At 50.5% G+C, this 27219-nt stretch overlaps 3 protein-coding genes across 10 annotated transcripts in view; 2 read left to right on the plus strand and 1 right to left on the minus strand.

The window, feature by feature from the left end:
* Window positions 1-6419, plus strand: part of PHLPP2 (PH domain and leucine rich repeat protein phosphatase 2) — a 40950-nt gene extending 34531 nt beyond the window's left edge. For 5 of the 7 annotated variants that reach the window (XM_055726565.1, XM_014277889.3, XM_014277899.3 and 2 more), the window contains one exon: window positions 1351-6419. In XM_055726565.1, coding sequence (XP_055582540.1) covers window positions 1351-2487 — 1137 coding nt within the window. In that variant the 3' untranslated portion in view covers window positions 2488-6419. The remainder of the gene's footprint in view (window positions 1-1350) is intronic. The other 2 variants (XR_008735089.1, XR_008735090.1) reach the window with 1 other exon arrangement.
* On the minus strand, window positions 6309-9441 carry MARVELD3 (MARVEL domain containing 3). The gene is made up of 3 exons (XM_055726575.1): window positions 9122-9441; window positions 8708-8808; window positions 6309-8564 (listed from the first exon to the last, which is right to left on the minus strand). The coding sequence occupies exons 1-3, from the start codon at window positions 9439-9441 to the stop codon at window positions 7954-7956; spliced, it is 1032 nt and encodes a 343-aa protein (XP_055582550.1). The 3' UTR covers window positions 6309-7953.
* Window positions 9442-16976: 7535 nt separating this feature from the next.
* Window positions 16977-25656, plus strand: TAT (tyrosine aminotransferase). Of its 2 annotated transcripts, XM_027801965.2 has the most exons (13): window positions 16995-17086; window positions 17429-17545; window positions 18723-18965; window positions 19138-19242; window positions 19955-20022; window positions 20371-20529; window positions 20709-20847; window positions 21383-21435; window positions 21814-21966; window positions 22877-23005; window positions 23445-23528; window positions 24179-24277; window positions 24980-25656. In XM_027801965.2, the coding sequence occupies exons 3-13, from the start codon at window positions 18731-18733 to the stop codon at window positions 25121-25123; spliced, it is 1368 nt and encodes a 455-aa protein (XP_027657766.1). In that variant the 5' UTR covers window positions 16995-17086; window positions 17429-17545; window positions 18723-18730; the 3' UTR covers window positions 25124-25656. The 2 variants fall into 2 exon arrangements, with proteins under 2 accessions (XP_027657761.1, XP_027657766.1); XM_027801960.2 differs by lacking the exon at window positions 17429-17545 and having other exon boundaries at window positions 16977-17086.
* Window positions 25657-27219: the final 1563 nt, after the last annotated feature.

The following is a 27219-nucleotide window of genomic DNA, read 5'->3' on the forward strand; positions in this document are numbered from 1 at the left end:
GTTTCCTAACAAGTATGACTCGAGTTACCTCTCTTTGGATTTCTTCCACATTTCACTCGGTGAATGTACAGGATTAGTGGCCCTTGAGACACACAGAACATAGATATAAAGTATATTACAGGTAAAAAAAAAAAAAAGACAGAAATGTTCGTGTTCATTGGTTTTATGTGAAAGTATTAAAATTATTTCTGGAGAACTCTGTAAAGGGTAGCTTTCTAAAAACGTGGAAATAACAGGGAAGTTGCAGCGAACTGGAAAGTTATGTCATTGGTGAAGATCTGAGAAATCAGTGCCAGTCATACTAGCTTTACGCTCAGTGGGTCTTTTTAAAAGAGTATCAGGTTTTATAATCAGGGGGATAATCTCTTAATAAATTATGGCTCTGCAAGGTGCTATACATCCCGTAGCACTCTGACTAAAAATAACTGTGAAATCAGTGTAGCACATTAAATGGTTTAAAGACTGGGTGATAAATGGATTCTGAAAAATAAAAGTGAAATCATTGTCTAAGGAGACTTCCCTGCATGTGTCCTCTGCTGGTTACTTAGCAGCAGCAGCAGCAGCAATGTTTAACACCCAAAGGATGTTAAGAAGCATCCTTTGTGTTGAAAGAAATTAAGAACACAGAAATTAAATTCAAAACAATGGGGAAGCTGTGTACTCTGTATGCACTGACTTGGAAAAGGGACTGAGGGCTGCGGGCAGTTTTCTGTCCAGGAGGCTAGTGCCAGGCAGGCCAGGGGGCTGTCTAGCAGAAACGGGAAGGTGGCAGTACCTCCAAGCTGCAGCAGTAGTGTGAGATACCTACTTGTTGTTTCTTCCTCAGGTTGTACTGTAGTTTCTGGATGCAGTTATATGTTAATAAAGAAGGAAATAGTTCAGAAAATACACAAATTATTTAATGTCTGGATAATCTGCCTTGCAATGAGAAAGTGAAAAGTCACTATCTTGCTCATACTGAAAAAATAAGTTTCATAAGACTCATGAGTGGGATTCTCTGAGCAATGTGCTGCAGGTAGTCTAACTGCACGTTTCAGAGTAGTTTGCTGCAATTCTTCAGAATGTCACAAAAAGTCTTGTGGGAGAAAAGTGTGTTATTGCCAGCATGGATGATGGGCAATTGCCATACCTGATGATCAGGAACAGTGAATCTCTGTTCTGTGGTACTTGGGCCTAAATCCCTTTCTCCTATACTGTAGGAGTATAGTATAAAGTATATATTTATTTATATAAGTATAAATGTACTGGCATTTATCAAGGCTCCAAACCAGTATATGGGCAGGGGAAAGACTGCTTTCACATGATCTAATAGCAGATCTAACACTGCTGCCTTGTTTCTCTTGTCTGCAGGATAATAAGGTCAATGGTGTGACTTGCTGTACTCGGATGCTGGGCTGCACGTACTTGCATCCTTGGATCCTGCCCAAACCACATGTCAGTTCCATTCCACTGACTGTACAAGATGAGCTGCTACTTCTAGGGAACAAATCTCTCTGGGAACACCTGTCTTACGCAGAGGCTATCTCAGCTGTGCGCCACCTACATGACCCACTAGCTGCTGCGAAGAAACTCTGCACTTTAGCCCAAAGCTATGGGTGCCAAGACAATGTAGGTGCAATGGTGGTGTGTCTGAACATCAGTGAGGACAGCTGCACATGTGAGATGCATGGCCTCACTCTGCCAGTTGCTGGGGGATTTAGTTCCTCTGCCACCAAGCCAGTGACATCTTCATCTAGCAGTGGAATTGCTTCAGAATTCAGCAGTGAACTGTCTGCTTCTGAGGTTAGCAGTGAGGTGGGCTCTACTGCTTCAGATGAACACAGTGCTGTTGGTCTTGATGGCAGTTTGCTACCACGACAAGAGCGACGTTGCAGCCTACATCCTGTGCCCCCCTCGAGCATCTTTCAGCGCCAACCTTCCAGTGCCACCTTCTCCAGCAACCAGTCTGATAATGGTCTGGATAGCGATGATGAACAGCCTGTGGAAGGTGTGATGACAAATGGCAGTAAAGTGGAGGTGGAGGTGGACATCCACTGCTGTAAAGGAAAGGGCCTGGAGTTTGAACCTCCTGCAGAGTACAGGTCCTCTGCTCCAGGGCCAGAGGATGACTCTGGGCTTGTCCTCATCATTCGGAGACAGAACAGTGTAAACAGCAACAGTGTGCAGAGAGGGGTCAAGGAAAAGTGTGAACTTCAAAAATCTCTTTCCACATGCTGTCTCTATGGAAAGAAGCTTTCCAATGGCTCCATAGTGCCCTTGGAGGAGAGCCTCAACCTCATTGAAGTAGCCACAGAAGCACCCAAGAAGAAGACTGGCTATTTTGCGGCTCCATCCCAGATGGAACCAGAAGATCAATTTGTGGTGCCACCTGATCTGGAGGAGGAAGTAAAGGAACAAATAAAGCAGCACCAGGAGAACGGATTGGATCAGGAGCAGAAAGAGGAACACGCAGCGATTCTGCCAGAGGAGTTTGACACAGCTTTGTAACCCTACAAGTACTGCTCCCACATTGTCTGTCCCAGGAAGCTCTGTCCCAGAGGGGCTGTCTTGCCCTCCAAGGGGAGCTGGGCCCTGCAAGGAGTACAAGCATTTGCTGCTTCCTTAATGGAGTCGTTGAGGGAGAATTGGGAGTGCTAAGGTCTAGGCTGTCCACTTTTCACTGTAGAGTCTCAGTTGTTCTGTGAGCACTCAGACCAGCAGCTGAGCTCTGTGTTAGGGACTGTCTGGAAATTGTGCAAGCACTAGGAAGCAGGCAGGTGTTCCACCACCTGCTTGTAACTCCTTGAACCCTGAGGTTCTGCCAGCTCTGCAGGAAAGGGGCTGGCATATGGGGGTGGGGGGGAGGGGTGAGGAGGCTGCTGAAGGGGAGGGCAATGTTCAGTGTTTGGAGTCCTGTGAATATTTCTTACGCAGCCCCCCTGCCCAGCACCTGACTTTGTTATTCCTTGAAAGAATACAGCCAGTTGTAATGAAGCTGACCTAAGAATGGTTTCCTACATTAATTGCAAGCACTTTTATTGATTGCACTTAAGCTGTTCTTAAGCCCAGCACTTTATTATTTAGGGTTAAGGGAGAGAGCATTGCACAGCAGGTGTGGTGAGGGCAGTGGAAAACTCAGGGTACCAGTGTTCTGAGGAGCACTGGTGCAATCTAGAGTGAGGGTTATGATGGGATCAGCCCATGAAGGGTGTGAAAATACGCAGCTGAGTGATAAGCAGGTGCCTACTGATGTGTTTACATGGAGCATAGGGAAGATCAGCTCTGGACTGGTTGATTAAGGTAACAAGTAGAGCTTGTGCTTCTAGCTGCAGAGCGCAGACTCAGTTCAAGGAGCAGCTTGGCCACCTCTATCATGGATGCTTCACAGTAGAGGCTTCCTGTATCCAGAAGATGTGGGACGAAACCAGGAGCTCGTGCTTGTTCCAGTGAAGCAGTCTGTCTAAGAGGAGAGCAAGTTGTAAGCAGTGGTATGTTGCTCTAAGGCTAGTGAGCAGTGGGACTGCCCTTCCTGTGCTGGGGATGCATTCAATGCTGTTCTACCAACACAAACCTCTGCGCTGTCAGCTACAGCATCTTTGCTTCCCCCTGAAAACAGAAGTCCTATTCCAAAGCCACAGCAACCTGCATTTCATGGTACGTGCCCAATTTGGCCACAAACAAGGTGAAAGCGTACTTGTTCCTGCTCAGCTTTCAATGCAAAAGGAAAAACAGAACTTTTCACCTTAATAACATCTTTATCAGCACTGGAAAAGATGTTTAAAATGGTCCCGCTAATGGTGAACTGGCCAGCCTGCACTCAGCAGATGTGTTGTGTTTCCATTAGGATTTCTGGTGCAGGGTGTAAGTTGGCTGCCTATGTTGTCATCTTGTGTAAGGCTTGTGAAAAGACCATTGCCCCCGTGGCACGCAGATCTGTCTTCCCTAGCTGGCAGAGCCGTACAGCAACTGCCCCTGTCATGTCAGTGGTAAATAATCCTGACTGTAATGTGGGCTAGTGCCTTTTCTTCTTTATTAATTATATTTATGAAGAAAACCTGAAAGTTTCTTCTCAAGAGCTCTGAGGGGCTTGAGTTGTATGTTTTTGGACCTAATTCAGGCCTTGCTCAGAAGCCAATACTGTGCAGACTACTTGTGGGATTCTGTCAATATAGATCTTTCGACAAAATCTAATGGAGTTTTACTGAGATTTCAAAGGACCTTTAATTTCTTCTTGCTAGGAAAAAAAATGCATTTTTTACCACACATGAGAGCACAACATTTTAGGAGATACCTTGTGCTAGTTACAGTATAATTATGAAACAACCCAACTTTTCCCAAAGTTTACTCTCACAAATTTTGGCTGTTTAAATCCCTGTTTCGTTTGGAAATGGAGAGAAAAGCTAGTTCTTAGAATCACAGCAGCAGCAGCATTTGAATCCCTTAGGCAGAGAAACAGCAGCAGAAAAGATTCCAAAACTAAACCCCAGATCTCTTTTATGTTCTCTTCATATAAGTATGCAGAAAGAAAAAGTTCATCCCAATGTATTTGACTGCAACTTTTAATTTTGTCACTGGTGAGAATTCTACCAAATACCGGTGCTTAGCCCGACACTTTCTGATACCCGACATGGCTGCAAAGCAGCCTCTGTGCAGTGTGGGACTGACAAAGTGCAGAAATACTAATTTCTGAGTAAGACTGTGACAAACCTTGCACTAGGAGAGCAGTAGGTGTTAATGCAAATCAGGCCTCTCTTTCTTGCACTTATGTGGAAAATCCAGTGTGTCCTTGCCAGCCTGAACCAGTGGCATTGCGCGGACAGATGGCGTTGCCACAAGGAGGTGGTCATGAATGGCTCTACCTAGCTCAGTGGGGAAGGACTAAATAAACCAGAACTCTGCAATGGAGCTTGCAGATTTGTGAGCTGCTCCTCTTCTTCACGATGGTGTCAGAATGGAATGCAAGGAATACCTACTTAGACTTTCTCCAGTGCTGTTTCTGGTTTTGAAGCAGAAAGGGAGTTTAGTACAGCCAGCTGCTGTTTTCTGTGGGTGTGAACTGTCAGGGCAGAACATGGCTTGTTCTCGCACGCTAGGTGGAGTCCATGGCTTTCTCTGCTTAAGCTACTATTACAAACTGTTAGTCTTACCCTGGGCAACACATCCTGAGTGCTGCCCTCCACCAACCCCTTTTCTTTTCCTTCCTCCCTGGAGGCAGCAAGCTTCTCCTTTGTCCTCCTCACCTCACTTGTTAACACCACCTTAGATTTCAAGCTCCCTAGGAACACTGCTGTTGTTGGAACAGGTATGAATTGGCAAGTCCCGTGAAGGACTCATAGCAGAGGATATAGAGTGTTTTCCCAGTTCTCTTCCTGTTCTTCAGTCTCTTGCCTGATTTTTTTCTATGTGGTTCTTGTGCAGATACCTCATCTCCACAGAGCCACATCACTAAGAATGTCCCATTCATTAACAGACTTGCTGTCAGAGAGAAGCTCCCAGCTTGGGGTCATCAGGCTGTCTTGTCCCTGCTAGGCAATGCCAGACCTGCTGTGCTCCGTGTGGGCACAGTCACGTTAAGGCTGATGAGTTCATTTGTCTTATCTCTTCAGTAGTTCTGGCCATGCTCGCTGAGAGCAGGTACTCTAAAGGCACTGACCTGTCTGCCCTGTCCTGTCCAGAAAGGCTTTCACAAAAGGAACCCATAAAGGTTACATTCAGTGAGTGTAGTTGGGGCCCAAGTATTAAGGATAAGGGATGAGCCTCCAGGCTGCCCCCAGCACGAGGCCTGATGGAGGCAGTGTCACAGATTGCTGGGACCTGATCAGAATCTTCAGCTAGATGGGGAGGGTAAAATCCTGTTCCAGGAAGAAGCATGGGGACAGGCTGCTGTGAAGCCTGAAATCCTTCCGTTAGTACACAGGATATTCGGCCATACCTCATGTCCTCGGACTTCAGGAATTTCTGCACTCCTTCTGTCACTTGCCAACCTCTTCAGTTTTGTGGAATTGTTGCCTGCTGTTCCATTGCTGTCTGAAGAGTCCAGTATTATTTTTTCCTCTTTTTTCGCATTTTAAAAGTTAACTTTTAACTTGACTCGTATGACCCAGTGCATGTTAAAGAAATATTGGAGCACATCAACTGTTAATTAAATAATCTTTTTTCATGATTTTGTTTTAAAAAGGAGAATATTTTCTGTATCCCACTCTAGCATGCACCTATAATAATCCCCATTTTTATCATGTATGGGAGCAGGTTGTGCAATGAATGCACCTTCAGCACTGTGGCCTATGTATTGCTTTGGAGGGGCAAATAACACAAGAATGAAAACACTATTCCATTGATGCTTTATTCAGATGTATAGAGCAGTCCAGGAAGGAAGAATATTTTTGCATCAAATTTTCAGCTGACGTAGCAATAAAGATTTTTACTTTCATCTAACCATATATTCTGATTCCGTTACTGTGCTGGAGGGGAATTTGTGCAATATCAAAGTCAAACATAGTTGCGGCTAGCAGTAGCTGTGCTGTAGATTCTCCTTCATTGAGCTCTTTGTGCTACTTCACTCATCAGCCTTGCATACAAAAGCTACTTGCCAGAACACTGTGAGGGTAGAATCCATAATACCAATTATTAGGCAGCTTTCTGTATGCTGCCAGAGGAATCCTGCCCTGTGAACTTGCTCTAAATAGTACTGTACAGCTCTCTAGAAGTAGCTGCTGCAAACAGGAAATACAGAATCATTAAAAGAATTAAAGACCACAGTGGACTGCCCATACAGAGCCCTGTGCTGAGACGCTCCGTACATCTAGCTTCTCAAAAGGGAGGAGAAATCAAACAAACCCCAGAGTACCTGGTGTGTTCCTAGTTAGCATTTGTTTTACTTTTGTATCTCTACTTCCAACAATGTTCCATGGTTTTGGTAATTGGGAAGATTTTGTTACTGGTGCCAGTGAAACCTGAGATCCATCCGAGACAAAGCACATTTCTGGTATGTTTAGTTTGGGGTTTTTTTTTTTAATACGGGCAGAACTGGTCTGTGAGACCAGTGGCGGTTCCATCTTCATATGGACAGTGCACATAGTGGACACTACTCTGAAGTGACATTTCATTCCGACGCATGATTTTGTGATTCTAGTGCTACTTTTCCCTGTTAAATTTCCTATAGAAGTTTTTTTTTACAAAGTAAATTTCACCTTTTTTTAAAAAACAATACAAGAGCAGAATCTCATTTCCCCAACTTGTATATTAAAAAAGTATTTTGAAAAAAGTATACTTCTATCTTCAGCCACTTGTTTGAGCTCTTAAAGCTTCTGTCTGATTATCCCAACTCGGGGCATCTTTTTAAGCGAAACTGTTGTATACAAAGTTATATAAAAGACCATTTCATAAAAAAACATGCCCTTGCCAGGAGAGTTGGAAAAGGCGTTCTGTCGCAAGCTAGGCTGAGTGTATTCATTGTTTTGCAAGTTTCAGGATTCTCCAATAGCTCTGTAAATGCCATCTCCAGACTGCCCTGTTAAGTTCCAAGAGGCCCTCGAGGAAGCAGTACTTAGCTGCCACCGATCTCAGTGAACAGTCACATGCTCTTTGCAAGGACAGTTTCAGCTACAGAAAGCTGTTCACCAGTGTAAGTACATAGCAGCAGTACTTCCAGCAAGACGTTGCTGGAGAGCAAGCCAGCTGGCCGAGGACAGGAAGGCTGTGCGGGGAGCAAGCAGCTTGCTAGTCACCTACATGGGGACAGTCGTTCTCTACTAAAGAGACAGCTGCCAGATGAGGACAAGCCATCGGACTAAACTTAGTGTCCACTAATGATTCAATAATGCAGATTCAAGTTAGGAACAGCTTGACTGTACCATATTTAGAGCTATACTCTGTGTGTGTTCTGCTGCAGCTTTAAGGAGGCACTGCCCAGAAGCAAGGAAAAGCAAGGAGGCTGGCAAAAATCATGACTGTTACTGGAGTGGAGGAATCATTCTATACCTCATATAATTGTTCTGGATTCTGTTTCAGTTTGTGAACTGTCCTGTATGCCCTGGCAGCGAGGCCGGCCCCGAGCAGGTATGCCATGCCAGCTGCACAGCCCAAGAGGCCAGCAGCGATCTCTGCCCCGTGCAGGCTGCATTTAAAGCCCTGGTAGCCTTTACTTTGATACAACAGCTCTCTCTCTTTGCACAGCGGTGAATTATAGACCCCCAGCAGAAAACTGAAGAAACGGTACAGAGCGGGCACCATGCCAACCGCAATCACTGTGTCCAGGATGCATTCAAGTAGCAGCCACGCTGGGAAATGCCAGGGTAGCCGTAGAACACCAACCAAAACGAGAAGGCAGGAGAAGAGCAGGAGGGCCCCTCCCGCGGCCATCGCTGCCCTTCCCGCTGGCAGCTTCAGTAGGTGGAAGCGCTGGTCGAGCTGCTGGGCTCTCTCCCCCTCGGCTCCGCTGAAGCCGCTGTAAGCCCCGCCGTACTGGTAGTAATAGATGCCGCCCGCGTCGGGGAGGCCCGTGTACCCCCCGGGGGGGCCGCAGGACACGGAGCCGCAGACCAGGGCCAGCAGGGCCAGTAGCGCCTGCACTGCCTGGCAGGAGGCTGCAAGGGGAGGGCGGGGGTGGGTCCGCGGCCCCCGCGGAGGCCACCGAGCCCCGGCGGTCCGGGCGCCGGGCAGGAGCGAGAGGGCCCGCCCCAGCGGCACGGAGGACCCGGCCGCCACAGCCCCTCCCGCCCCCGCTCACCCCGGCCCGTGCGCAGGTAACGGCAGCGGCGGCACTTCAGCAGCCCCGGCGCGGCGGTGCGGCTTCCCGGGGGCTCCTCCGGCTCCGCTCCGGGCACGGCGCTGAGGGGAGACAGCGGCGGGGATAGCGGCCACGCACCCGGGACCCTCATGGCTGCCCGCCCGCCCCGCCGGGCCCCCTCCTCTCCCGGCCGCCTCCCGAACGCCTGCGCCTCCCGCGCTGTCCCCTGCCCGCGCCCCTTACCGCCCGCCCGCCCCGGGACGCCCCGTTCGCGGTGCGCGGGGTTGGCCCCGCTCCGCCACGGCCGGCTCCTCCGCGGGGTGACGCCCCCCAGCCCGGCCGGGCCCGGCCCGCCCGAGGGACCGTTGCGGGCCCCGTGTCCGCGGGCGCGCTCGGCCCCCCCGTCGCACGCACCTGGAGCTCCCCCCGGCGCGGCCGCTGGCAGCCGGGCGGCCACTGGCCTTCATAATGCCACTTGTCTCGGTGCTGTGGGTTGGTGTCCTGCCTTCGGCCTGCGCGGCACCGCCCGCCGCCAGCCCTGGCCTGTCGCCCCGTTCCCCTCCCGGGCCCAGCGCCCAGGCTCTCACTCCTCCCCGCGCAGCAGCAGCCCTGCTCCCCTCGCTGCGACCCCACTTCCCTTGCTGTGCCCGCCGCTCTTCTCTGGGCCTTCTCCCACCTCCCCTACACCCATCTCGCGATGTGGTGACTAGATCTCTGTGCAGCACTCCAGACATGAGTGCACCAGGGGTTTATACCAGGGCAGAACGACTGCCCCTGCCTCGCGCTGTGCTCCCCCTGGCAATGCAGAGCATTTTGCAGCTTCTCCAAGTGTCCTGGCATGCAGAGCCTGTGTCTCCTGTGGACAGTCATCAACACCTTGGGATCTGTCCTGCAATGCGGCTGCCAGGTTCCAGCTCAGCTCTCTGCAGGCCGCATGCAGGTACTTTTCTTTAGATACATTACCTTCTATTCACCCATACAGAAACAGATAGACCTCTGTGGTGTCTGTTTGCTGGAAGCCACTTCAGGCAATATGATGTGACCGTTTTACTGGCACCCCATTTTCATGCACAGGAATGTCCTGCTGCCTGGTGGGACTGGTGGCCGTCCCATCGCAGGCGGCTGCTGAGCACAGCCACCACCTTCCAGCGGAGGAGGCGATGAACTACTCCTTTGTTTATTGGTGGTCGCTGGAGTGGAGGCAAGTGCCCAAGATCTCACCCATGCACAAGTGTCAGCACTTACCAGGGCTGGTAAGGGCAGAGGTGATTCAGGAAAAGCTGTGTGTCATGGGGAAAAAATAAACAGGGCAAATTGGAAACGCAGAAGGAAGCACTGAGAATTCCACAGCCAGAAGGAATGCTTTTATCCAGGAGTCTGACTAAACGCTGCCTGGAAAAGCTTTAGCATTGCGAAGAAATACTTTTGTTGCGTTTAGGAAAACAAGAGACTTTTAGAGAAACAGAATTATGCCATGAGGTCTCAGACACAGTATCTGAATATGTGCCCCAAGAGGTCCAAATTTGTCACTAAGATGCACAAATTCATTTCTTCCATCTGTAAGATTGGTGGCAACAGTAAGATTACTTCACCCTTCTGTTCCTGCAGGAGCAACAGCACCAACCGTATAGACTGATACCATGAGAAGCCTGTGAACTGTAGTACTTCTGCACCTCGGCATAGTAGAGCACTCTCCTCAACATTTCACCTGACTCCACAAAGGACAGGTGATCTGAAAACTTGTCTTGAAGTTTACTTAGTTTGAGGACAAGAGAGAAGCAAAGCAAAATAACTCTGTTCAACCCCCTGTTCAGAAGGGGCAGGAGTTGTATTGATGTACGGAATTAGACTCTATAACTCGAAAGTTACAAAGTAGGTATGTTTATTGCGCGCAGATGCACGGGGGATCGCTCCTCCACAAGCGTGCATGCCCAAAGTGACGAACCATCTCACATTTATACAATAAAACAAATGAATATTCAATTAACGCCTATACATATTTGTTACCTAAACCCGCTTACTCTCGCTTCGTATGTTAATTAGCTTATCAGTCCTTTGCCTGGACTGTGGTGGTCTTGCAGGTTTGTAGGTGATTCATGTCCTTGTGACCATCTGGTCTCCTCCAGCAAGGAGACTTAGCACTCCCTCCCTCTAGATAGCATTGGAATGTCTCTCATCCTTTTTATAAATAGCCCCTTTGTCAGAGGAAGAAGGGCAGGTGTCTCCTCAAGGCTGTGTGCCTATGTGACCAGACACCGCACCCATGACCAGTCACCATACCCACATTCCTTGAGCAGACATATACAATCACGATCGATGTCCATTGTCCCCATTTCACACTATTTCTCCGTATCAGTATGATGATGATGAAGTTAGGAAATGGGAAGACTATAGGGGGCTTAGGAAAAGGGCTCTGGAGACAGTGCAGATGCTCAGCAGAGAGGGTGTTGCCCATGCCTTTTGGTGCACATATGTCGCATCACTCGTGTTCATGTGCCAGAACCCAGGCTTCCTTGTTGCCATGCATAGAATGAGCTTAAAAGCTTTAGCAACCCTTTGCATACTTTTAGGATCATGGGCAGTGCCATTTTGCTTAGTAGAGTTTTTAACGGCCACAAGAGAGAGGAACTTGAACAACTATGTTGAATAACCATGAGTTTTTCTTAGGCAGAGTGTTTCTTAGGCAGAGTGTTGCTGGTCATCCAGCAACCTGAACTGAAGCTTGCCTTGGAATTTGTGATGTGCTGGAATTACTCGTTCAAAGAGCTGGGAAGCACTGCTCTGTCCATTTGGTGATGCGTTCTGTGTCTCGCTAGAGTGCTGCTAACAAGTGAGGTACAAACTGCATGGTATTGTAGAACCAAGTCAATCTTATTCCACCTCTGTTGCTATCTGTTTCGTGTGACTTTACTCCTGCTCCAAGTACCACAGCTGAGCGTGGTCAGCATTGTCTTCTGGGTTCCTATTCTCACTGCAACAAGTACCAGACAGTGGAAGAGAACAACGAGAAGCTGAGGACACTGACATTAATCTTCACCTCTTCTTTGTTTTCTCTTTTTAATTTCTTTTGGTTTTGGCTTTTCTGTTTCTGGCTGCTCCTGATATCATTGCTGCACTAAGGGGAGGGCTGGGCCAGGCCTGGCTTGCCATGGGCCAAGAGCTCTGACCTGGTTCAGTGCCCTCCCTGGGAACTTGGAGGATGAAGTGTAAGGAGCAAGTCATGAACTGCCTCATATTTCTGCAGTGTAGAGGCAGCTGGGAGCTGTAGCACAATCACTGCTGAACAGCACAGCCGGATTTATTGACTGTCCCACATAAATAAATAATCACAGGAACAATAAGCGCAGCATGATGATGATGCAGCAGTGCTGCAGAAAAAATACCGAGGTAGTTGTGAATGGCAAACTGAACTCAAGTTCACAATGTCATCCTGTTGCGAAAAAAACTAACATTGCTAGGGTGTATAAACAGGAATGTCACATGTATGACACGTGAAGAAATTCTTCTGTCTCCCCACTGCAGTGCTGGCTAGGCCTCCAGTCTTGCACACTGTGTTTCCAGAGGTGACTGGATCAGCTGGAGGGGATCCAAAGGAAAGCAAAAGAAAACTCTAGAAATACAACCTATGAGAAAAAGATTGATCCCAGTCCTCTTGTTTCACAGAACAGGAGTCTGTTAACAACTTGGAAGCTTGTTAATAGGGAGGTGTCTTAACACTTGCAAACGTGTAAAAAGCTGCTTTCAAGAGGAGGGGAGTCTTGTTCTGCCTTGTCTGTTGTTGGCATGGTCAGGAAGCAGTAAGCTTAGCTTGAAGCAAAAGGGAGGTGATTTTGGCACTCCCCCCAGAAGGCAATACTTCTCACACACACCCCGAGTGCACCACTTTGTAAGAAGAGCAGTGGTTGTTGCTGCAGTAGGTTGGTTGGGCAGATGGTGGGTCTTCCATTACTGGGGCTCAAATTCAGACAAGAGAGGGGCTGGCCTGTCTGTGCTCTGAGAGAAGGCGGTGCCTGGTGCTGCCCACCCCAGTCACTGCAAGCTTGTAGTGTCGCCTCGCCCTGCAAAGCCACCAAGCCCCTTTCCATCCCATGACATTGGCTGGTCACTGTCCCTGTGGCTTCAAGGCCATCAGGGGGGCAGCTGCCACAACAAAGCAGGCAATAGCTCAAGTCTTTGAAGTCATAACTCAAACACAGGGTATGAACTTACATAATGTTTTCCTGGATGTAAGCAAAACACAAGGCTGGATGGACAAGGTGTTTCTCTTCTCTGTGTCTGTACCCAGGAGCCACTAACACTCACACTTTGTGGAGCAATCCTCTTAGCATCTGTAACAGGGCTTGAAGGTCTTTCATTGTGGCTGTTGGGCCTGTAGCTCACCAGTACATCCAACTCCCCATACACCTGGAATGCACTCTATGTCTCTCAGCATGCTTGCAAAGGACTTTGTGCCAGGCTGAGCATGCAAGGACCCTCCTTCCCCTCCCCAGTGCTGATTGCATCTCCTCTGTGGCTGGGGAGAGCAATCTGGATTGCCCAGTACAGCTGGTATCAGGTTGCAGCACTATTTGCAGAACTGGTATTGTGGGAGGCCCACAAGATGCCGTGGTCATTGAAAGCATTTGGTTTTACATTCCCTAGTTTTCTTGGCAGAGGGTGACTGTAGTTGCAGGAGATAGGGTTCATTAAGGCAGGTGTATTAACGCAGCTGTTTTCAGCCTGGCCCAGGGCCTGCAGAAGAGAGCTCTACCAGGAGCCTAGACAGAGAGTATCAGTGTCCCTACTGCAACACCCTGCGTTCGTGGGCAGTGTGAGCCACCTTGTTTGGAAAGAAGTGCAGAGATCAGTCGGGCCGCAGATGCCAGTGCTGCCCTTTCCATGGCCCAGCCCGCGCAGGCGGTGAGAGCACCCTGCAAACTGCTTGCTGTATACGGTCTCTTTTTCCAGAGTAAGGCATCTCCAGCTAGACTGTGCATTTTGCCTTTTAATGTCTTTCAGGTTTTAATTTCTGAGATCAAATCAAAACTGATCCTAAGAACAGGCAGATAGATAAAGTAGGTACTTTACATTTTTGAGTCACTGAGTTACTAGCTTTGAGTCTGCGTGGATTGTGCAATCTTTCTGGCTCTTAAACACAATGTTTGCACAGCTTTGTAGAACCTAGCTGGGTTTTTATGGAGCTGATGTTCTGCTCTGATTATGCAGACTTAACAGGTACTACGCTCCATTTCAGGTGAATGCTGGGCAATTAAGATTGCTGGAGGCACAGCCATCATAACGGTTTGATCAGAGACTCATGCATATGTATGTAGGTTTGACACAGCAGCCCTGTCCACAAAGCAAGGCAGATTTAACAGTAAATAAGTGCATTTTTCAGAGTGCCTATGTGACCTGCCCTGTTACAGATGAGGTTTGTCCCTTGCATTTCAGGACACTTGCTGCAGTGTTATAAAGATAAATACGCTGTGGCAATCGATAAACAGTCACAAAATTCATGAGAGCTGAGGAGGCTTCATGGCTGTTTGCTCATATAAATGAGAGATTAATAATAAATTTATTATTAAAAAAAAAAAGGAAAATTCACATATTAGGTTATTAAAAGCTGGTTCAGCTGGAAATGCAGCTAAACAGATTAGGCTACAAGCCTATTTGTGAATACCAGCCTTGAACTGGTTGGGGCTGTACCAGTGTCAGAAAGGAGCAGACAGAAGTTGCTGAAAATAAAAGCAAAATGTGAGGAGATAACTAGTAAAGTGACTTGTTACTGGCCCTGGTGGGTTCTTGTGCAGTGTACCAGTCGGGTGACTGTCCCTGGAGCAGTGCACCCTGAACAGGATGCAGAGCACATGGGCAGAACTCTGCTGGTGCATGTCCTACCTGCAGCCTGACAGAGACGCGGGTTTGTCAGTGCAGTGATGCTTGAGCCTGTGCTCCACTCCAGCAGCTGTTTGTCAGTCCTGCTTTGTAACTGTGGCTGAGCCTGGAAAAGGGAGCTGCTTGCTCGTGCTGGCTTGGCCTCTCTTCACAGAAACAGGACTCTGGGCAGTCCTGGTACCAGAGCAGGGCAGTACCAAAAAAACATTGAAGCCATCACTACTTTCTCCTTCCACTGGGAAGAGACAGAAATAGATTGCTCAAGCTACTTGAGAAACAAGGAGATGAGGTATGCAACAAGGTACCTGTGGGGGAGAGCTACTGAGACAGAGGAGCAAGCTGCAGCAGGGAGGACAGTCAGGGCTCGTGGGGTGCAGAGGTCCTGGCAGTCAAGACAGCCAGCTGCCTCGCTGGCAGAAATGCAGCTGGCGGAGTATGGCCAGCTCTTTCACTGCACCACAAAAGGGGTGGCTTGGCCATATTTGTAGAATACGAAGTGCTGAACTCACGCTTCAGCCCTGGGAGCGTCTGTGCACCACAAGGCGGGGGGGGGGGGGGTGGGGGGGGGTGGGGGAGGGGGGCTGCAGACCCTGTGTAAGAGCATCCAGAGAAGGACTGCAGTTTTGCGGAGAGAGGAGAAAGGCACAGTAACAGCAGAAGAAACCCAATGATCCCATTGTACACCACTGTCCTCCCCCCACTTCTGGCCAGGTTCTCAGCCTTATGTAACTGTGTCTACCTATGTCTCCAGAGCAACATTTTTTCCCTCCTGGCAGCAGGCTCCCACGGTGCCCTCCCCTGAACCCCACTGCACCATGCAGTATTACGGGTAGAGGCTTTGCGTCAGCTTCAGGGTTGTTGCTAGGCGGAACATTCAGCGTTGTCCTTGAGGCCTCCCAATGCCACGTTTAACCTTGGCAGGGCTGCAACATGGCAACAGATGGGGCCAGCTGGGGGAAGCAAAAACATAACCCATAGGTGCATGGAGAGGGCCTGCATGGACTTCTGAAGGTCGCTCATGTCAGGCTTCAGTAAGAGGAAGAGAGAAAATAGTCTGGACTTGTGCAGCTCTCAGCGGAAGAGAGCCCAAGCAGCTTCAATACAAAACGTTTCTCTGTGAAGTGTTACTGAAAAGTGCCATTCCTTATCCAGAGCTCGCGGGGTGTGGCTGCTGTGGGAGGCCTGCCAGACAGTCTGGGGCTGGGGTCCCTGGCCAGACCTGCTGGCTGCACCCCACCACCTCCCCCAGCCTGCTGCCAGTCCCATGTCCCTAGCCCCCACTGTGGCCCCAGCAGTGCCATTGCATCACTGTGGTCAATGGCAGGTCATGTCTTCTGAGCAGCATCACCCCAGCCCCAGTGCGGAGTGAAGGGGCCGTTGCTTGCACCTGGGGGGGTGCAGCCTCATTGCTGGCAGTGTAGTGAGCATGAGTTGAGCGCAGGTGGTCCTTCCTCCTCCCATGCAGGAGCAGGTGTAAACGGGCAAAAATCACTGTGACCGCTGGCCTCTCGATAAAGGCATCAGCAGGTCTGTGCAAGATTAGCAGGCTCCCTCTTGTCCCTGAGCAACTCTTTGGTCTCTGGCCATTTGCTGTCAAGGCAGTAAGGGAAAACTTGGAGCAGCCCTTAGAACCTAGGGAGGGTGTGGGTGCCTCTCTTATTTCTCCCAGGCCTGCAAGAGTCAAGGGACAGGAAAGCACAGATTTCACATTGCTTAATGAAAAGAGGTCTTCTGGGAATGGTGTCACCTGTGCTTTGCAGTACCATCAGAGAGGGAAGAATGGCATCATTTCTGTTAGCTGCTAAAACCATGAGTTTGCTTGGGCCCTGCAGCAATCCAAAAAAAAAAAGGGGGGGGGGAGGGGAGAACAAAACGAACAAACCCTTGGCAACTTGAGCTTTCTTTAACCCTTCAGGTCCTGGTGCCTCCAAGACACCAGCCAGGGAAGTGCCTGCCTCCCTTCAGGCTGTGGAGGTAGATGTCTCCTAATTGTAGCAATGCCACAAACTGTCCTTTCACAGCTGGTGCGTTGGGAGCCCAGAGCTTTTTGAGTTCAGGAGAGACTGATGCTTTCCACAGGCTTTGGGGTCCGTCAGTTCACTCTTGATGCATTACAAGGTGCTAGGGCTGGAATACCCGGACCCTGTGCAGATTGGCCCCCGCAGCCTTTCAGGGCTAAGTGAGCAGGTGCCAAAGGACAGCAGCCCAGGAAGCCCGGCTGTGTCCCCCTGTAGCCTGCCCCCAGAAAGAGTTAATGTGCGGGCATGTTCCAGGTGTTTGGAGGGAACACAGTTGCAATGGAGAGGAGAGGGCGTTTTTTTGGGTGGGGAGGGCAGCCCTCTCTGTGAGCCAATGGCTAAACGATTCAGTCCCAACGCCCAGTTTTGAGGCTTATTTCATGGGCAAGAATTTGCAGGAATTTCTTCTCAAGGGGATTTGTCCTGGATGAAAAGTAGGGACTGGACCCCCAAGCTTGTTGGTGGCTCCCTCTCTGTGCTGTAGAAGGTAAAGTGCTATGCTTTGGTTCCTTGCTTCTTATCAGGGGGAGAAGTGGGGAGATCTTCCCTGGCTGCCTACATTGAAGGCATATGTTGTGCTCGTGTCTGCAGCTCCCCTTTGCTTGAGAACCAAGTTGTAGGGTGGTGCAAAGGCTCTGCTGGGATGGGCTCTGTGCTGTGCATTTGGGACTCAGCCCTGCTGTTGAACTGAGATATATGGCTCATTTCCCTGTTCAGTTTTTATGCAGCACTGCTGCACATTTCTTCAGCTGCCTTTCTTTTGGTAGAAAGGAGACCCAGAAGGTATCATCAGCAGAGAAACTTAAGTCTTGCTTTGTGACCCTATTAGATCTGCCTCAGTTACTATAAAAAGGCTAATGAGGCACTGCTGGTGGAGTAACTGCAGCAGCATGGGACATCTCAAGGTGCAGACTTCATTAAAGCAGTGAGAAGTTGCCTGAACCAGGTAATGCTACAACCCTCCACCTCACTTTTTGCAGCAAGGAAGGAATAGCTGCATTGTGAGTATCTGCAAGTGTGGGGCTAAGTAACTGCCATCGGGAAAGGGCCACTGAATTGCCTTTCAATGGAGCAGAGAACCAGGGCAGTACAAAGAGCATAAGCAGGATTACATCCTTGTGTAATCCTTGTGGCAGGATTTCAGGGTAGTGTGCCAGTATCAGCAGGAGTGGGCTTGGTGGCTCACAAGGTCTCTGCTTGCCCTGTGTCCTGTCCCTAACCTTCTGCAGGTGAAAGTCCTCAGTCAGCAGCAGTTTGTAAGGGAGATTTTTGCTGGCTGGGTCTGGCTTGTGCTCTGGGTGTACATTCTGGGGTGCATGCACTTTGAAGCACAGAAGGCTGCTGTTCCTCTGCTGTGCCTTGCTTGTTACTGAGCCTTGGGCAGGACTACAGGCCCTCTTCTTGGGGCAATGCCACCTCCTTGTTTCCCTCTTGGTGGTACCAGGCTTGTTCCCCTTTCTGAGCAATGCCTTTTGATTTAGGGCCTCTGGGCTGTTGCTCCCTGTTGCTCTGCTGACAGAGGCAAGTGTCTGTAACCTATACCTTGCCACTGCCCAGTGCATCTTAGTAACATTAGACCGGAACTACCTTTTTGGCATCTGAGATTTGATTTAAATAGTGCTGCATTTCCATCTGCAGACTGAAGGGACATTCTGGATGTGAACACACGCCGTAGGCTGATCCTTGTGGTTGCAGCTTGATGTGTGCAAGTTGATAGCTGGGGGAAAGAGGGAGGTAACCTGGCCCTTCTGTTGATGGAACATTGAATCTGCAGTCAAGCAGTGACTACAACATGCTGCTAAATCCTGGCTGCTGGCTTTAGGGGGACCTGCTCCTCCTCAGCACAGCAAGTCCATACTAGGCAATGGTGCAGCTAGCACAGACAGGTGCCTTTATCTTTCCCACTGCACTGTGCTCTCACTCACATGTGGAGTTTCACTCCATCCTGGCTGCGAATACAGCCCTACTTGCTGCTGCTGACTGAGTTGTCCATAGGCAGTAGGTAAGGTCCAAAGGTTTCAGAAGTTTTACTTTTGGAGAGTCATGGGCTGTGTCCTCAAATGGTCAGATCCCTTGTTTGGCATGTGTTAACTAAGCCCGAGAAATCCACTTCCCACTGACAGCTCTCAAGATGGACTCGTACCTGATCCAAGTGAGTGGCCATGGAGATCATGCCCCCATGCTGGATGTTCATCTCAAGACCAATGGGAACAGCGTATCATCAGGGAAGGTGAAGGGCAGGAAGCCAAGATGGGCTGTCAGAGCTTCTGAAATGTCAAAGAAGACTTTCAATCCTGTCCGAGCCATTGTAGACAGCATGAAGGTGGAGCCCAACCCAAGGAAAGCTATGATTTCCTTGTCCTTAGGTGAGCATAGTGCTGAAGCCTCCAGGCAGTGGGGTCAACTGTGTGGCTGGCAGTTTGACGGGCTCTGAAGCACAAAGCTTGTGCAAACACCTGGGGATAGGCCAGCCAGCCACACAGCTCTGTGCCCGTCACAGATCAGTGAGAACTTTACTGTTTTTCAATCTTTGAAAAGGAGACCCAACGGTCTTTGGAAACCTTCCCACAAATGATGAGGTCACACAGGCTGTGAAGGAAGTTTTGGACTTGGGACATTACAACGGTTATGCTCCATCTGTTGGTAAGTTGACAAAGCTTTTCCTGTGAGAGTAAGATGAAAGCAGGTACTAGCCCCTGCCCTGCAGCAGGTATATGGAGCCCACAGACTTCTTCCCAGTAGCACCCTGCAGCTGCCCTTGCCTACAGTCCCATGAACACACAAGCATGGTTATCCCCAGAAACACCTGAAAGCCCTTACCTGTGTGATCTGTTTGAGGCCCAGAGCCTCCCGCAGAAGCCGTTTGCTCCCACCACCATTTGAGCAGGCAGGGCTTTGGGCACCCAGAAGGGCTCAGGACCGTGTCTCCCAGCTGTGGGCTGCAGCCCAGTTCCATTCTGATCCGCCTTGACCAGGACTCCCCTCGGGCTCCCCGCACTCGCAGACAGGTGAGCCTGGCTCGCCGTTGGTGCAGAGAGCATGAAGCATGCACGGAGCACGGACTCGGCGGTGTCAGAGCGGCTCCTGGGCTGCCCGGCACCCTGCTCCTGCCAGGCCTGTGTCCGGGACATGCTGGTGCCGGCGCCCGCCTCCCTACCCAGGGCCTGTCCCTGCTCCTGGCCCTGCCCCGGGGCTGCACCGTGCTGGGCCCGAGGCAGAACAGTCTCTGCCATCTAGGGACCGTGTCGCTAACACACGGGCACCCCCCAGCTGGGCGGCAGCTGTAAGCCTTGTGCTGGCAAGGAAAAGGAAAGGGTCTGCAACAACCTCCGCTGTCTGGCTCCTCTCTCCCCAGGCTACCAGTCCTGCCGGCAGGCAGTGGCCGCGTACTACAGCTGCCCCGAGGCACCGCTGGAGGCCCAGGTGCGTGTGCCCCATGGAGACGCTGCTGCCCAGGCTGTGGGCATGGGGCCCTGCCCTGGCTCTCGCCCTCCCCCGTGCAGCTGCAGGGCTGAAGGCTAGCCCCTAGCTGTGCCCTGCAGCGGCCTGCCGCTGCTGCCATCCCCTGCCCCCGGCCCTTCTCCAGCTGCCCTGGGAGGAGGCTGAGCTCTCTGCCTGTGGGGGGATTCCTGCTTTCTGTCAGGCTCTGGGCTTGGCTTTTTGGCTGAGAAGCTGTCACCTGGCAGAGCCTGAGCACTTTGTTACTCCTACATGTCTGGGGCACTTTGGAGTGGCCATGCTTTTCAACTTACTCTTATGTGCTCTTTGCAGGATGTCATCCTGACGAGCGGCTGCAGCCAGGCCATAGAGCTTGCCTTGGCGGTGCTGGCCAACCCAGGCCAGAACATCCTGGTGCCACGGCCTGGCTTCTCCCTCTACAAGACCCTGGCATTGTCTATGGGGATTGAGGTCAAACTCTACAACCTCTTGGTAAGTGGTGGCAGGCCTGGAGGAGGCAGCCCTGACATTCTGCTTTCCAGAGATACCCTGGCTCTGTCTAGGAAGTGGTTGAAGCTGAGATGAGCAGCCCTGGGCACACTGTCACACCTCACCCCGTGTGGCAAGTTCAGTTCCTCAGCCGTTACTTCCCCTTCTCTTTACTTCACTAGCCAGAGAAGGCCTGGGAAATTGATTTGAAACACTTGGAGTCTCTGGTAGATGAGAAGACAGCTTGCCTCATCGTGAACAACCCGTCGAACCCCTGTGGCTCTGTGTTCAGCAAGAGCCACCTCCAGAAGATCCTGGCAGGTGAGCCTGCCTGCGTGTGTCTGGGGCAGGGTTGCAGCCTAGTGCCTGTGCACACTGCCCATGCCTGGATTGCTGCAGCACCATGGCCTAGGGCTTTGCTTCTCTCCTCATGACTGACTCCAGCTCAGGAAGCAGGGCTTGCTCAGTGTGCAGGTTTTGCCTTAGTTGGGCAAGAACATGCAGTGCGTGTGTCTTACTCTTCCTCGAAAGCTCTGTGTGGCTTGGACTGCTCATTTCTCCACTCTAGCTCTGCACAGGGAGAGTGTTCACAGGGAGCCATATGCTTCCGAGACCTGGCCTGTCAGTGGGAGGGCTGTGCTGCCTGTTCCCACAGGTGAGAGCAGAACTGGGCTCAGCCAGGGCAGGGATCTCCAGTGCTTGGGCTCTCCAAATGCATAATCTGTAGGAGGAAGATGGGGACCCTTTGCCTCAGGACAGATCATCCCTCAAAGCCCTGTCAGGCCCTGCAATAAAAGTCAAGTCTGCTCCTGTGGAGAGTGCAGGGTGGCCAGGCTGAACGCCCTCTCTCCCACAGTGGCATCAAGACAGTGCGTGCCCATCCTTGCTGACGAGATCTATGGAGACATGGTGAGTGTCACTTGCAGTCCTTTGCACCCCCATGCTGCCTGTCCTTTGTGACGCGCTTGCCCTTTGGCCATGGCAGCCAGGTCCCCAGAGGTGAGTGATAACTGCACTCTCCTGTACTGTGCCTGGGTCCATGTCCGGAGCTCCCAATCCTCTGGTGTGCCATCCCTCGGGGTACCTCTCATGTCCAGCTCCTTTCTTCTCCCCATACGGCTCACTTTCATGTGAGTGCACTTACCTTGTTCATATCTTGAAGCTGGGAGCTTTCACCACCAATTTCCCATCACTTCCCTGCCTCCCTTTTTGTTGTAACCTCATGCACGCCCCCACAGCTCTTACACCAAGAGGCAGGGACAGCCCTAACACAGGTTCCTGTCACAGGTGTTTGCTGACTGCAAGTATGAACCCATTGCAACTCTCAGCACCAATGTGCCAATCTTGTCCTGTGGTGGCTTGGCAAAGCGGTGGCTAGTCCCTGGCTGGCGGATGGGTTGGATCCTAATTCATGACAGGAGAGATATCTTTGGTAATGAGGTGAGAATTACTGAATGTTGCTGCCACAGCAACAGACCTGCAGTGTCTTCAGTGTGTGGATCACCAGAGCTTTAACTGATACAGGCATGTACTACTCTTTTGCTCTCACATGGGTGTCACCCAATTCCTTACAGGTTTTTCTGCACCTCTAGGCTTTTTATGTCCTTTCCTTACTCCATCTGCTCCCGTACATGACCTTCTACCCATGTCTACGCTGTAACACGCTCCTTGTCTCTGCTGCTTCTTCATATATGCCTTGCTCTTTTTGTGTGCTTCTAATTCCTTCTCAAATAGCTCCAGTGTGCACTGAAGGTATTGTGTGGCTTATCCAGCACCTGAAGTCCGTGTGTGGTCTCTATATGCTCTTACACATTTTCCTCTTAAAAGTAAGAATGAAGCACCTTGCAGTGCTGCCGGTGCTTTATCTGGCTATCTGTCCAGCTGTGTTAAAAGAACAACCATCTGCTGCAGTGACCTTTCCACCTAGAGAGCTTTCTGCAGAGGAAGAGGGAGAAGAGAGGACCAACTGAGTGAGTAGAAGAGCTATGGTTGCTTGTCCCTGCCTGGCTTTAAAAGTGTGGATTGTGGCCCCAAACCTAAGGGAAATGCAAAGTGATATTTGGAACAGCTCTGGCTTTATTTGTATTAGCTGTATTCCAGCCTGGTTTGAGTCAGATTGGGAAGCTCCAAAGGTCATCTCTGTTGGCATTACAGTCTGCAACAGAAGAACAGAGAATGACACTGTAAATAGTCTGCAAATACCTGGCATGTAGTCAAGCAAATATTCTTTAGTACGCTCTATGCTCACTGAAGAGAGGGGTGTGAATAGCTGTAGAGAGTAGGCCTTGGAGCATCCCTTTCCATCAGGGAAGCACAGTCTGAGCTGCAAATATCACCACGTTTTTTTCAGATCAGGGATGGCCTTCTAAGACTGAGTCAAAGGATCCTAGGACCCTGTACAATTGTCCAAGGAGCACTGGAACGTATCTTGCACCAAACACCTCCTGAGTTCTACCACAACACCCTCAGCATCCTCAAGGTAAACAGACTGTAATAGGTCAGCACAGTTTGTTCACGGATTGTTTGGAGAGAGCCGTATCTCTCTAGCTCATCATCCCTCTCCAACCTGCCTCGAGGTGTGGTTCTGTCTGTGACTAGAAGAGCCCAACAAATCCAGTTCCAGCAGGAAACTTCATAACTGCAGCAGAAATACTGGCTGTGATAAGTTTCAGACAGCTCAGCCCTGCAGCTGGAGCTGGTGACCCAGAGGACAGGATGTTTGGCTCTGACTTGCCAAGCTTAGTTCAGTTGCACCTGCTGTACTCAAGGCCATGATCACCCCTACTATTTGCATTTCCTGTCCCTTTATTTGCAGTGGCCAAACCTGTTTATAGTCCCAGTCCAGAGCTTGGGTTCCATTTGCTGAGCTACTTCTTGGAATTCCTCCTGTTTTGAAATTTCTCTTTTCTGCTTTTCAGTCCAATGCTGACCTTTGTTACGCTGCCTTATCAGCTATCCCTGGCCTCCGGCCTGTCCGTCCCGCTGGAGCCATGTACCTTATGGTAAGCGTTTCCAGATCATGAACATTCACACAAAGTCTTGTTGCCAGTGCTTGTCAATGGTTTCAGATTGGTGCTTGGCACCAGGTGTCTGTTACCATGCATTTTCACACTGCCCTGTGTGGGTGATGCATCCCTTTGTCACTTTGAAAGGACAGAGTATGTTGTTCACTTCTCACATAGTAGAGGCTGGTACATTTCACCCACTTGCTCCTGCACAGAGTCACAGAATAATTTGGGTTGGAAGGGACCTTAAAGATCATCTCGTTCCAACGCCCCTGGCACAGGCAGGGATACCTGCCACTAGACCAGTTTGCTCCAAGCCCTATCCAGCCTGGCCTTGAATGCTTCCTGGTATGGGGCATCCATAATCTCTCTCGGCGACCTGTGCCAGTGTTACCAGTTTGTTTACTAAAGGTGTCCTTAACTGAAATTCTAGCTTTATGTAGTTAATGAATACTTCTTAAAGAAGCCCCAGTTTTCATTTATATGTTTCTGTTTGTGTCTTACATTCCAATCAGCTCAAATCATGAGCAAAAATGGAGGGCAGACAGCTGCATTTGACAGGGGAGTTGTTGGGCCACGTGGGTAAGCAGAGACACTGCAGGTAGTTTTGGTGCCCTTGGTTGCCACGTTACATCCCTCTGCTGCAGGTTGAGATTGAGATGGAGCATTTCCCTGAGTTTGAAAATGATGTGGAGTTCACAGAGCGACTCATCTCGGAGCAGTCTGTATTCTGCTTGCCAGCCACGGTGAGGCTAACACTTGAGACCCCCAGGGAACTGTGGGGCCAAAGCAAGGGGCAAGAAGCAACAGCGGTTCACAGCCCTGAGCTCTGGGGACAGGTTGGGAGTTGTGTGTGCAGCGCCCATTGTCTGTAATGGTGTGTTTGTGCTGGCTGTGAGATCCAAGTGCTGTGTGTAGGGCTGGGAAATGGCAGTCTCTGGCTCACCAACAGCCCTCAGACAGGCTGCCAGGATCTTCCCAGCTCCAGGCTTGCTCTGTATTTCTCAAGTTGGCAGAGCTGTATCTCCGAAGCCTATGTACCCCCACACCTCCTTGCTGAAGCTGCTCCCCCAGAGGCCCAGGACTGCTCTCGCCTAAGTTCCTTTCCTCATCCTGTTTCCAGCCCCCACCTCTGTAGGCGCAGGGGGGGACTACAGGCTGAGGATATCTGTGCCCTCCCCTTCCCTAGCTCCTTCCAGCCCATTCCCTGGGTCCTGCATAGGCCACACAGAGTCCTTTGGCCTGTCACCCTCCCAACACCACGACTACACAGATGGAGATGGGAGATTTGCTTGGAACAGCAAAAGTCTAAGGGAGCAAGAGCCCAGCCCTGCTATCCTACACTGACCGTTTTCACTTGCTTGACACAGCACATGGCCCCAGGGCAGGTCTCTGAAACTCCAGCGCTATCCCAGGTAATCTGCCAGCTTTGTCCTTTCTCATTTCAGTGCTTTGAGTACCCAAACTTCTTCCGTGTGGTGATCACTGTGCCTGAGGAGATGATGTTGGAGGCCTGCAGTCGCATTCAGGAGTTCTGTGAGATGCACTACCAGGGTGCTGAGGGGGCCCAGGATCTGGAGTGTGACAAGTAGCTACAGCTGGCCTCCTGCCTCTGCCAGGCTAGACCTTGTGTGAGGCAGCAGCTGGGCAGGCAGGGCTGCTTCCAGCCAGCCCCACATCCCTCCTGCCTGCAAGCAGCTGCTGTCCTGCTGATTCTTTTTGTGCTCCACAAACCCCTCAGCACTATGGGAAGAAGCAGCCAATTCTCTGTCCTCCTCCACTGCACCTTGCACACTCTCTGGCATCCAGTGCCCGTGGTGTCCACATACTCTGCATTTGCACCCTGTGTTGGTCTGTGCCGCCTGCAAACCAGTGGCAGGCAGGAGCACATGGCTGCTCCTGTGCCATTGCCCAGGCCCACATGGCTGGTAGCTCCTGTGCTGGCTGCACACCCCCTCGGGGACCAGAGATCACCGCTGTCTCAGAGAACGAAAGAAAAGTACCCACCTCTCACTTACCTTGTTACCTGAGGAGGCCAGAGCTCTTTATACCAAGCCCTTTGAGTAACAAAGGGGAGTAAGTTATTGTGACTTTTTTTTTTATTAATAAACATTCTGACATGCCAGTCTCCGCACTGTGCTTCTGTTATGCCACATCTGGCTTGGTGGCTGTGCAGATCACCCTTGCCGAGCCTGTGGTGCTGCAGTGCTCTAGGCCTGCCTCTGCCACGCTGCTGGCTGTCTGGGGGGCACGGGGAGAGCACCTCAGGCCCTCAAAGGCACCCACCAGGCACTGAGGGCAGGAGGGGCCCTGCAAGCCTGGCACAGGTTGTACCCTGAAGCTCCTGCCCTGCTGATGCCAGAGGCTCACTGTGGCAGCCTGGACCCTCCCCACAGAACAGCCCTGGCTGCACCCGCCTGCTGGCCCTCCCAGCCCCTTTCCCTGCAGCCCCCTGGCAGAGCAGCAGGTGCTGGCCCTACTGTTGCGGGCTGGTGCTGCCCCCGGCGTAGGAGCCAGCCAAGCCGGTGGCTGGTGCCCAAGACAAGGCTTGGGCAGCCAGCTGGTGAAGAAGCAGGTGGCACCCATGAAATGCTTGTACTGTGCAGGGTGTTTGATGTGCCAGCAGGGTCAGGGTTACTGATTGCTGAATAGCTCAGCTCCATAAAGTAATAAGGAACTGGTGGCCTGGTGTCTGTTTATTCTGTGGAAACAGGAGTGCCTGTGCAGTCAGGACATGGTAACATCCATTGGACCATCTGTTCTGGGGAGCTGCTCAGGGAGCTTCTTTCTGAGGCTGACAGAGGGGTGATTTACAGAGTACCTTACACCGTTGCCTACAACTCTGTTCACCTCCTGCGGAATCAGAGTCTGCAGGCCAACCCTGCCTCCCCAGTGATGGGAAAAATGAGCTAGCTCTAGGTCATACACTGCCAGGTTCTGCAGACACCTCACTGCCTCCCTTCCCTCTGCCCGGGACAAAGGCTGGGTACTCCATTAGAGGGGAGGTTGTAAGAGAAAGACAGCAGGGCATGAAGAGGTCATCTCTTCATTTTGTGCAGGCATGCTCAGGAAACAAAACTTTAATTTGCTTTGATATTCTAGGCTTCACTGTTGCCTTTTTTTTTTTTTTGCCTCCCTTCCCACAGTGAAAGTGGAAAAAAAATAGTTTCTTCATCTGAAGAATATTTTTAAGCTACTTCTAAGCAAAACCTCAGGTTTTGTTTCCATACACGTAAAGGTTTTCATGTGGAAATCCAGTTGCCCAGTTTATCTATAATGTGCTTTGCAAATCTGTAGTTTCTAGCTATTACCTTTATGTGCCGTTGGTTTTACCGATCTCTCTGCTCCCATGTATTTCATAGAGAGTTTGCTGAATGACAATAGAAAAGTTCCTTGCTTGTAAGGGTAACTTAGCTCTTTTGTAAAAGAACTAGTTACAGAGATACTGCAACTGCAAAGCGGAAGGGACTGGGGTGGGAAGTCATCCACCATCCTTATTCTTGCCTACTGCAACTTTGGGTCCTCCTGCACCAATTCGGACAAATCTATTCATCTCAAACTGCTTTTAAGTCAAAATACAACTTTAAAACTCACCACAAACACAAGGGAAAGGCCATAGCAACATGACTGCAGGAGCACACCAGCCTGCCCTTTGAGAGATGTCTCATATAGGACATCGTATCAGTCA

Source organism: Falco cherrug, chromosome 14 (genome assembly GCF_023634085.1).
Source record: "Falco cherrug isolate bFalChe1 chromosome 14, bFalChe1.pri, whole genome shotgun sequence".
NCBI lineage: Eukaryota > Metazoa > Chordata > Aves > Falconiformes > Falconidae > Falco > Falco cherrug.

Bases quoted from the DNA above. Each gene is read 5' to 3' on its own strand.
- MARVELD3 (XM_055726575.1), bottom strand. From the start codon at position 9,441: ATGTCTGGAGTGCTGCACAGAGATCTAGTCACCACATCGCGAGATGGG. The intron at 8,809-9,121 runs GTGCGTGCGACG...GTCTCCCCTCAG, and splicing joins CGCGCCGGGGGGAGCTCCAG to CGCCGTGCCCGGAGCGGAGC. The intron at 8,565-8,707 runs GTGAGCGGGGGC...CTCCCCTTGCAG, and splicing joins TTACCTGCGCACGGGCCGGG to CCTCCTGCCAGGCAGTGCAG.
- TAT (XM_027801960.2), top strand. From the start codon at position 18,731: ATGGACTCGTACCTGATCCAAGTGAGTGGCCATGGAGATCATGCCCCC. The intron at 18,966-19,137 runs GTGAGCATAGTG...ATCTTTGAAAAG, and splicing joins TATGATTTCCTTGTCCTTAG to GAGACCCAACGGTCTTTGGA. The intron at 24,278-24,979 runs GTGAGGCTAACA...TTCTCATTTCAG, and splicing joins TATTCTGCTTGCCAGCCACG to TGCTTTGAGTACCCAAACTT.